General features: G+C 36.2%; 1 protein-coding gene across 1 annotated transcript in view; it reads right to left on the bottom strand.

Moving 5' to 3' along the window:
- Positions 1–414: 414 nt before the first annotated feature.
- The window catches only part of ERO1B (endoplasmic reticulum oxidoreductase 1 beta), a 32,797-nt gene continuing 21,845 nt past the window's right edge, over positions 415–11,366 (bottom strand). The window contains exons 10-16 of the mRNA XM_052805286.1: positions 10,786–10,812; positions 9,233–9,325; positions 8,829–9,075; positions 7,887–7,956; positions 6,620–6,706; positions 5,002–5,135; positions 415–4,113 (exon numbers count right to left, since the gene is read on the bottom strand). Of these exons, the coding sequence (XP_052661246.1) occupies positions 4,053–4,113; positions 5,002–5,135; positions 6,620–6,706; positions 7,887–7,956; positions 8,829–9,075; positions 9,233–9,325; positions 10,786–10,812 (719 nt within the window). The 3' untranslated portion in view covers positions 415–4,052. The remainder of the gene's footprint in view (positions 4,114–5,001; positions 5,136–6,619; positions 6,707–7,886; positions 7,957–8,828; positions 9,076–9,232; positions 9,326–10,785; positions 10,813–11,366) is intronic.

Genomic DNA, 11,366 nt, shown 5'->3' with positions numbered 1-11,366 from the left:
ACTGAGTGAACCAACCAGAAAAAATATTTACAAAATTGATTTTATAAGCTATACTGAGAAAGGAACAAAACAGACCAAGCTTCATTTCAAAATAAGCCTTTTTGCTTTTTAAAACAATTGGACTTAAACAGTGGCTAAATTTGGCCATATTCATACAGAAACATATTGTAATTCTGCCACATGAATTTCTGATGTGATAACACACAACAAAGCACTGTAAACAGCAACAGATAGACAGGTTTAATTCCATTCAAAAGATGAATGTAAGTGAGAATGAAAGCCTGCTCATAAGCTTAAATGACTGATGTGTAAATAATTTAAGTTACATAATTTCTACCAAGTGTAGTTGAAAGGTAAATGAAAAGTAAAAAATATTTCAAGTGAAACCCCAAAAATTACATTCACAAAAAGAAGTTGTAGCAGAAAATACTTTAATTCGCATTTCATAGATTCAAACATAGCAAAGATTCAGAAGTGTTTAGATCTCAGTAAGCAGTTCCAATATTGGGTTTGATTTTAATAAATATTATATCTTTAATAGGCTAGGTACATGGAGGAATTGTAGAGTGAGGAATTGCTGATTGCTACTTTATAAACATAAGCATTTAGATTATTTACAACATATTACAGGTCATTTCCCAGAAAAGCACAAAGCAAGGTCAGATAGTCAACCCAGCCATCAAAACACAACTCAAGAAAGTGTGGCACAGTGTATTTCATGCACATACAATGACTGACAGCGCAAGTCATCAGCTGAAGTAGGAAAATGCTTTTGTTGTTCCAGCTTACACAAGTCCCTGTATTTCACTGTTTTAAATCTGCATTCTCACCTCCCTCCTCAGGCACTGAAGAGCAAGTTGTTCAGCAACAGTGCCCTACATTTGACCCATGCAGTTTGCACCAAGTCTCCTTTACCATTTCACCTAAGTCTTCATGACTTGGGAAAAATGAAACATTTTTGTCTTTGTCTTCTCACTACCTCTGGGATTACAATCATTGTGTCATTTGTACAAGGAAATGCACTTTTACTCTGAAATGAACGACAGACAGTGTTGACAAGCTGATCTCCCAACAGGGAGCTGGATTTTAAAACAGTTTACAGGTCATGGACAGTGTAACTAACCTTATTCTTTAGTATAAAAATGGATCTGTAAATTTCTAAAATTTAATTTAACATATAAAGAACTAAGTTATCCAACTCACATGGCAAAACTTCATAGGCAGCATAGTCACAGAATGTACATCAAATACAGTAAGAAAAATGGCGACAGGAAAATTGTTTCAACCAGATTTGTAACAGGAAAAAAATTTTATGTCCTATTTCTACAATGATAGTGAAGTGAAACACCTTCCATATTTGATCACCAAAAGAGATGTACCTTCAAACGCAACAGAACTTCCCCACACATGGAATTTGCTGTTCTGTTGCACTCCTGTGTTTTCATGAAACAAAGGGAAAGAAGAAAAGCTTCCCATCTTTTTAGGTCCTTACCCAATGGTATTAACCTTGCCTGCATTGTGCCCATGAGGGTTGCAAGGAGCAGGTGTCCAGGATCTGCGTGCCTGAATCTCTCACCTGTCCCATGAGCAAGTGCATGATGCTAGTATGTGATGCTCCTTCAGTGTCCATAGATCTTAGCCAGGCACAGGTGGAAAAAAAGAAAAAAAAAGCAAGTTGCATCCCCAGGAGAAGGCCGGAAGCAATTCACTTTCCCCACAAAGCAAGGGGAAAAAGGGAAGAAACAATTCTGAGGCTCAGGTCCTTCCTGGGGCAGCGCAGACAACACCATTTTTATTTTTTTTTTTTTTTCAACTAGAAAATCCTGCCTAAAGCTTTAGGCACTGTAATATATAACAATACAGATAAATCCCAGCTATACAGCATTCTTCACACAGTAAGCCTACAGGTTCCACCCTTGCAGGTCAATCCAAAAAGCAAGGAATTAATGGCCAACTGAAAACCACACTCTTTCAATATATACAATTATTCAGAAGAGTTAGATAGTCAGGGTGTAACTCGTACCAAACACAGCTGTTCACATCTGGGCCAGTTACCTAGATTCCCACTTCAATTTAATGGAGAAAAATAAACTCTAGGGTGCAAATACAGAGCTCGGAATAGGCCAGATGAATCCACCTAGAAATCACCTGCTCTTCTCCATTAACTAGAAAAAGGAAGCCTGTGGTGACTTGCTCAGACATGGGTGCCCACAGGCAAGAGAGGCTGCTAGGTAAGAACATAACATCCCCAGACTAGCATCAGCTTTCTTTAACACCACATTAAATTATCTACTGGCTTAAACCGGAACTTCTGACTCGATACCAGTTCATTGCCAATTTGTGCAACTATCACCAAAACTCAGGGGGTGGGGGTGGTTTTGTTGTTGGTTGTGTCCCCCCCCCCCTTTTTTTTTTAATTTTCTTTCATTTAGCTTATCCCAGTTTGACTCAAGAGGGTTTACTTGAGAAACAGTATTTTTTTATAATAGGAAGTGTCAGCAGGATAGTCTATCTCATTTCCAGTCAGGTAGAAACTTGAGGCTAGTCTGGAAACAAAGGACATAGAGCGTATTCCAGCTTTCAGAAAATCTCAGCTGTAAAGGACCACATTATGGAAGCTGATACAGTTACAATCAATTATATAAACAGGTCACTAAATATCTGGCAGGGTGAAAAATGTTTAAGAGCACTTCATTTTGTGAAGACTTATTTTTAAAAACAAGAGATGTATCTACACTGTACCAGCACTTCCTACATTCATAACTCCTAACTTCATTTTGAAACAGGCTGGTTTAAAAAAAAAAAATTATTACTTCATTTTAAATTTAAACCAATATTTGGTTGCTACTAATCAGTAGTGCTGTTTCTGAATTCTGTTTTGGACAATGGTCAGTTATCATTGACATTTGTGGACAATGATACATGAGTAATTTCTTATTTCATGAAAGTTATGTTATTAACATACCCGTTTTTTTACATTGAATATGCTTTTAAAGGAGATACAGTTAGGGATTGCATAGATAGAGTATGCGGTATTAAATGTCAGTGTGATTATGAATTTTAAAAAGCATCTTTTTTTAAAAGTGACTATAAAACCAAGTTCCTACTTTTTACACTGACCTTTTAACATAGCACTAAAACACAACCCATAAAGAACAAATCTATTTCCAGGGGTCAGAGATTGAAGTGTGCTATTTTAACATTTTAGACATTAAAAAGATGATTTCTGGAAACTGAACTTGTGATTACAATCTAGAAAATAAAATGGGGTACATGCAAATTTGATTGACTGAGGCTTTTCAGCTAGCAGCACTCTAGCACCACCTCCCCCTGCCCTGACCCCCACCCCCAAGCAAATGCAGGTCACCAAGGGGCTGCAGAAAAGTCACTTCCAACTGTGCTGCATCAGAGACAAAGTAGTTATTTCAAAGAAAAAAGAAAATTCTGAAAAGCAGCACATAAGGAAAAATATGTTGGTATCAGCATGATGCAAAGGAGCTCGGTATGAAATAAAATTTTCTGCTCAGTAAATTTTCTATTTTTAAGTAAGTTTCATTATCACAGTAAGAAGTCAGAACTCAACAAGTCCATTATTTCCTTTTCTGTTTGGGGTTTGTTTGTTTGTTTTTCTTTTAGACAGCCAGAATCAGCATACCCAATCCTCAGAATATACTGAAGCTCAGTACTGGGGAGAGGCGAGAGGTGAACCACCTCTCTCAGGCCAAGTCAGGGTAGAGGTACATATGTTTTCATATAAAACAACTGTCTCAGAAAGAGAAGGAAATAAAGTAAGTTTATGAAGTTTCAGTACAACAGAACTGTGAGCAGAGAAAAAATAAACAGATCATCATAATTTACACATTTAAAAACTCTATATTTCATCCATAAATATCTTTTCCAATTAATAACCATTCCTAGTTTAAACATAAATATTCAAGTTGGTATTTGATTTTACTTTTTATCAGTTCATGTGAGTCCTGTAAGGATCAGTTCCTTCTGCTCAATGCAGCCACGTAAATGGTCTTCACTAATGGGTTGTGCAAAGGCCTTCATTACCTAGTTTGTTGTAATAAAACTTTAAAATTCTGCAACTCTCTTATACTTGTGGAAAGCCTGTAAAACAAAAACCCCTTAGGTGTTAGTAAGTCAACTGCGAAAGAGAAGTACAAATCATCATCTTCCATGGGGGCTTTTTGTCTGGTGTTTTTTTCAAACACAATTCTGTTCCAAAGATGGACACGCTTAAGATACGACTTTCCCTCAAAAGATCTACTATCTGACTCTCCATTATACTTACATAACATATTACAGGGATTAAAGTTTACATATATGTTTAATTGTCCTGACTTCATTAAACATCTAAAAATCTCTAACCAGAGGTAATAATGTTTATTACATTCTTTTAAACAGGAACAGATTGTTATATTCAAGATCTGAAGAACTATCATGATGAACAAAGCAAGTTCTACCCATCTTTTAAAGCTGTTAAAACATTTTATTTCATCTCTTGTTTGGGCTAAATTTTCAAAAAATTAACCAAAACTAAAATTGTAACAAAAACAATCACATCATACACAAAAATCCAAAAGCCTAAGGGCTAAATGACAGTTAAGTTTTAAAAAAATCTCCAAGTATTTTTCTTCCTTTTCGCTACTTTTTACATAGACACATTTAAAACAGAAATACCAAATGTAGAACAGCTGTAGTCAGTGTTCAAAAAGGAGGAGACACACTCAAAGTCTAATGCTTACATCTGTTTAAGAGAAAGATGGAATTTATGAGATTTGAGATAAAGAGATGAATTAGATCCAAACACAGAATGATGACCAAGGCTAATAATCAACACTCCACATACTCAGTTTGATGGCATTAAGTTTATCAGTATCACTCATAGTAATTCAGCCTCTAAAAAGCTACAGCCACATGTACATCTTTCCACAGACCTTGAGTGTTGACACTGAAGTTGTACAGTTTTTCTACTACACAAATGATAAAACTTACCTTCCAAAGGCATTTACAAGAGCAACTATTTCTTGACGCGTGAGTTGAAAACCTTTTGATGGGCTGTTCTCAGGAAGGCTCTGTATTTCTTTCTCAGAAAACAAGATCTTCAGAGCAGTTCCTAAGCCTTGAGTCTACAAAAAAAGTCCAGTGTTTTAACATCAATAATATCACTCCTCCGAATGCTCAGAAAACTGTAAAAAAGTTAAAAAATTATCTAATCCAGGCAAACTGTAGTACCAATTCTTATATATTGACACTCCCTCAACCCAAAGAGCTGCACACAAACCAGGACACTAATGCAAATGCATGCCATCAATTGTGTACCAGGTTCAGTCACTTAAATAAGAACATTTGCTTCCTCAGCTATACTTGCTCTTCATCCTCATGTTTTTCATCTCTTCCTTTTCCATCTCTTTTCTTCTGAGCCACAGCACATACATATGAAAACAAGCCTATTACAACACTTCCAGCTCCATCCTGCCCCTTACCTTACAGATGCCCCACTGCTGCAGGAGCTGCAGTTGGATCAGATCTCCCCTTTTCTTCTCCCCTCACCCCCCATTCAAAGTCAAACTAGGTTTTATTACGAGGTATCACAACACTTCTGCTTTCTTCATCTCCAGTGCCAATGGCAGACATGGCAGTTTCAGTTTCAATCCCTATTTTCTATTCAGAAATAAAACAGAAGAAACTATTCTCATTTCCCCTTTTAATTGGGCTACAGAAACAACCACTGGATTTTGACAAAAAGTGGTTGAGGCTGGTTGCCAGAGACTTTTGTAGGTCAGGAAATCTGGCCCTATTTCATTTTGTGTGAGAAGGAAAAAACAGCAGTAGATCAGAAGCATTAACTAGGACAGGGTAGGCAGAACTCTGGAAATTCAGCAGAGACCACCAAATTTTTGATGTTATAAATTTCTTTGAAAACTGAACTCTGATAAGCTTAATGCTATGCAGCAGTATAGTACAGTAGGCACCCCAAAGTAACAACTATTCTCATTCTGGACTTAACGTTAGTCTTGAGGTTTAAAATCTTGTTCACGATAAAATAAAAATAGTAAGTGTCCAGAAACTGAAACTGTTTTTCAACCTTCAGCTTTACTATGCACCTTTGCATTCATTTGCTGCCTTCTGCATAAATTGTGAAAATCTCAATTACTTCTTTCTCTTATGCCTCAATTTGTGGAGTTAAATCTCATGCTGGATTTTCTAACAATTAAGCAAGTGCTGTACTTCCAGGAAGGCTTCCAACAGGTGATTCTACAAGGCTCATCTGATCACTGAATACAGATAAGATATTGATTGTCTGTAAGACTGACATAAAGCATCTGCTTTAAATACATTTTTTTCAGAGAATACAAACTATACCTTTTAGTAAACTAAACAGCTGTTGACTAAACAAAATAAAGATTTTTTTTTTAACAATTTTTTAAAAAATTATTTAACAGTGAATTAAACATATGTCTATTTTTAATATATAGGTAAGGATATCAGAGACCAACCATGTACAAAAAGTCTGAATGCTAATGTAAGAGGCATCCTGCCAAACTGAAATAGATGCTTATCTTCTAACCTCCCCCCTGCCACACACACACACACATAAAGTAAACTGTACCTGCAGTTTGCCCCACAGCCTGCATTTGTCACATCCAACACAATCCATTATGCGGGATATGTTCTTGAAATGCAATCTGAATTCTTCCTATCAGTTAAACACAAAATAAAAAAGGTTTACTTAAAGTACCTCTTAGCTTTACAAAACCAGAAGGTTAACTAACCTATACCACTAGAATATCAATTCTCTATTACTAAAACTGAGCAAAACCACTACCTTATGTGGTCAGGCCATAACAAAGGTCCACGTAAACCCAGAATCTTATTTCCAAGCCACTGTTAACAGTTAATTCCTCAAAAAAACCCCCAAAATACAGGACATGCAGGGTAACGCTTAGATTCTGTACACTGAGTTTCTACCAACTTTCTCAAAATTTTCTGAGCTCTAAGTACTGTATCTGTGCCCCTGCCCAATTTTTCTTCCATTGTTCAAATCCCTTTTGAACTAACCTACCTTTTTGACAAACAGGCAAACAAGTTACAACTCACAAAAGACATTTCCTGTCTAAAGCTACGGGTAGATTGTTGCTTTGCAGCTTCAGTGAGAGTGAAAGCAAGCACAGCACAGAACTAATTCAGATGATCTCAAATATTTAAGGTCAGAAAAACACTAGCTGGGCTGATAAACTACTGGCACCTTTGTAACAGCATTCTTTCTAATGCTAGTGAAATTACATACTACTACTGAAGTAAGTATTAAAAGTGTTAACAAGTATTAAAACAGACCTTTATTACTGAACCACACTCCAACTGCAGAATTGTAGTGCATACCAATCTGAACACCAGCATGTTAGCACTGGAAGTTGCTAGGTAGTAACAGCATTCGCATTAGGTTCCCATGTCTGGAACTATGCTTTTCTAATGTTAAGTGTAACACTGTATTACATTATACTGTATCATACTATATAAGGCATCTGTTTTTTTAAGCAAACCACTTTTTTTCAGATGCTTATGTGAAACAGATACTCTATTTAAAAACACCATTACATTTACCGGTAATACCAATTCAACTCATTTGCCTAACCACAGTCCTGACAGCAGACCCAAGGCACTAAACCAGAGATTTCGGTCTGCTTGGCTCAGGACAACACCTTGCATTCATTTACTATAAAGTAGATTAAGAGGCCTCAGATACAATTGTGTAAGTTTTTATCCCTGCCTTTTCTACGCTCAGCAGTATGCTTCTGGTAGGTAGAGAGGTTTTCTACAATAACACAACTTAATTCCAAAATGAGTATTTTGGATGTCATTCAGAAAACTAGCTTTACCTTTAATGACTTGGCTCCTTTTTTATCTCCAGCAAACATGGACTTTTCATCAAAGTGCATATGGAAGGACCTAATAAAGACAAAATGCAAAGAAAAAAACCAAACGCTGGCATAAACTACAGTGGAAGCATAAACTTCCATCAAGCTTGGTGAGCATGAGTGTAAAATACTTTTCAGAGTTCCTAGTCTTTGCAGAACGGCTCTTAGAAAAATTTACTGAATGTTATCAGTTTTACTATTCAATCACTGTAACATGAAATGTTACAGTTTTGTTGAGAGTTTTCTTCACTCCATTTCCAATTATCAAGATTTCTTTCTAATATACATTGAAATTATCTTAATATTTGCCTTTCAGTTGATTGTTGTCTCACCACATCTCAAATGCCTAGCAAGATTATGATTAGGGACAGCAATGAAGCCACACAGCACATCACCAATCACAAAAAAAAGTGAGAAGGTGAGCAAAGGAACTGGACTAAATAACCTTACAGAGTAAACAGAAGGAAGAAGGGATGGCTAAAACCCCAGAGGTTAAGTCTATGATAAAAGCTGGATTACTCACTGGATTGTTAAAAGACTACATGTACTCTTTTCCATTTCAAAATAGATCATGTGCATCTTACACTGAAGAATCAGAAAAAGCAACAAATAAGGAATAGCCCAGAGTGGGGGGTGTGTGTGGGGGGGGCTGTTTTGGTTTGGTTTTTCTTTTTTTGTTTGGGGGGGGGGGGGTGGTGTTTGTTTTTTAAAGATCAGTATATTCAAACCTCAAAAATATTCATTTCTTCCTGTCAAATGACTCTTGTTCTCTCCCATTACTTAATTTTATTTCTTCATTCCATTCTCCTCCTTGTCCTATACTATCAAGGAGTCATCTAGTCTCACTTGCGAATATAAATGAGAATTTCAAACTGTTGATAAAAAAAAAATCCTATGCCTTACTTTGTATCCCTGAAGATATCTAGTAAGAGAGCTTTAGATTCAGCATCCTCATGGCCATTTCCAGTGTAAAGGTCAACAACTGAACGCTCAAAGTACGGTGCAACCTTTGACAAAGCACGCAGCTCTATCAAATATAAGAAATACAAATTTTTGAGCCTCCTTGGTCCTTCTCCTTTTGTTTCAATAGGGTCAAAGCGGTGAGTGAACTCTTTCACATTTGGTCCCCAGCGAGGCTTCCCCCAGGTTTCTACACAGAGGAAAAAAAAAAAAAGGCAGGGGGAGTGAAACATACATATTTAGAAAAAGAAAGCAACTAAGTATACATCAAAAACTTTCAGAAAAAAACAAACATGTTACAGATATTGTAGAATTCCATCTAGCAATTTTACCTAGACTTAAATTACCTTCAAGAAGATAATTTGCACACAGATGCAAGTTGATGCTAGCATGAAGTCCAGAAATGAGTTTATAAAACACTCTTTTCTCAAGGCAAAGACCTGTCCAGGAAAAAAGACAAACAGACCCCAAACTAAATACTGGAAATAATGTATTAAAATGAATATACCTTGACATTTCAGTGATGCAAGTCTGCATCGCTTACGTTTCAAGAGTTACAATTATAGTACTTCAGCATTGTTAATAAGCCCTTATATCCATCACAGGAAAAGTTTACCTCTTAATTTTTATATAAAGAAGTACTAAGAATGAAGCTTGACATTTCTTGGTATTTTAAGTGTTCTAATAAATTCAGTCAAATAAGTACCTAGTCAATTAATACAGATAAACTGCCACACAAAAATAAGATGCTTACATTGTTTGAGCAATAAATTTGAAATAGTCTTGAATTTTGACAGTCTGGAAACCAGAACTATACTCTGACCCATCCTAATTAGAATTAAAGCTACTACTGAATTAGAGAGTAGTGACCTTACAGAAAAACATCAAAAACCCCAGAAAACCTTATGGCATTGGAAAACAGCAAAAATATTTCTTCCCAGCTCTACTGTAAATTCACTGAAGATTTAAATGCACAGAGCAAAACCTTGAAAAAATATTACTTTGACAGATACAGACTTCTACAGCGTAAACAGAAATGCAATGGCATTGGGTGGCTAAAATATAATTTAAATGCAGAAATTACTTACAATACCACTTAGACCCAGAGATAGAGACTACACTTGGAATTAAGGAGTTTGCTCCTTTCTCAAAGATAAGTTTGGGTGACTTCCCTGCCACTTCAATCTCCAGAAACAGAAGCAGGAAGAGCTGATGGTGAAGCCTATCTGTGAGGCTGAGATCTGGCCTCATTTACAGACATCACATCTTAAAAAGCATATAAATTTGTATGCTTTCCTACAACAGCACCAGTTAGAGATTTCCAACTAGACAAGTAAAGGCTTATGAAAGTCAGAGTGAACTAAGTTTGAAATTAAGTACATTTAGCTCATTTACTTTTCTGCGCACCTCCAAAATGCAATTTTGATTGCTACCACCGTAATAATAATTTCCATTTAAATATTAATAAAAAGCAAATTGCTTTGCCTTCTGAACACACATTATACTTATGTTAGCTTATATACTGGGAACAGAACCATGAAAAACTTTAACGTTTTTTAAAGCTGTTTTCAAATAAAAATGCTTAGCAATGCTACTAATAGTAATGTCCCTGCTTAAATGCCTAAAATGAGCAGAAAACTCCAAGTAACTGGTTTGAAGTGAACTCCCCCTTTATAAAAGATGAAACACTGAAGGGTTTAAGGAGTATACCATCTAAGTGATTGAGAAGATTTCCAAAGACCCTCAAGAAAAAAAAAATATTCTTTGAATGACACTCAGAAGTTCTGCACAACTTATTAAAAAGCCTACACTATGAAAAATATTTGGGGAGATGAAAAAAATACTACAGTGTTTCTTCTAGTGAATTTAACATTATATTAACCTATGCAAGAGCCTTTACCTTCTAGCCATGTGTAGAAAGATTCTCCTGTAAATACAAAGTATATAGTTAAACGAAGAGTATTCATTTTCAACGTTACAGTATCTTTATATTACTATGCATACTAACATTAGCTGCCATCTGGACATAAAGCTAAATAATTTAGCTATTAAAGTGAGAATAGGCACTGAAGTGGCTGAACTTTGCGGTTAGTTTAAATCTGTTGGGGTCAGAATAGGAGAAATACAAGAATGAGCATGACTAAGCTACTGGTCAGGGCATTCAGAAGTGTACAGGAGCACAAGCCTGATTACATTGACTAGTGGTGAAAGACGTGATGGAAGAATGTAATCATATCTGATAGCCTTTAACTTGGCTGCTACTGTCTGAAGGTTTCCTGTAGGCTTAGATCTTTTGCCTGAGAGCTTTCAGTTGACTGAAAAACCTTAAAGTCTGTCTCACTGTAGACAGACCGAATGCTTTTTCTCCCCACTCTCTCCCCACCTTCCCAAAATCAAGGACATTCAAGAAAGTACACAAAAACCTGTCCCTCTTCTTTTAAGGGATCTGACATCACTATCAATGAGGCTCTAGAGGAGACC

The sequence above is a fragment of the Harpia harpyja genome, chromosome 13 (assembly GCF_026419915.1).
Source record: "Harpia harpyja isolate bHarHar1 chromosome 13, bHarHar1 primary haplotype, whole genome shotgun sequence".
NCBI classification, from domain to species: domain Eukaryota; kingdom Metazoa; phylum Chordata; class Aves; order Accipitriformes; family Accipitridae; genus Harpia; species Harpia harpyja.
This window is presented reverse-complemented; position numbering and strand designations above follow the sequence as displayed.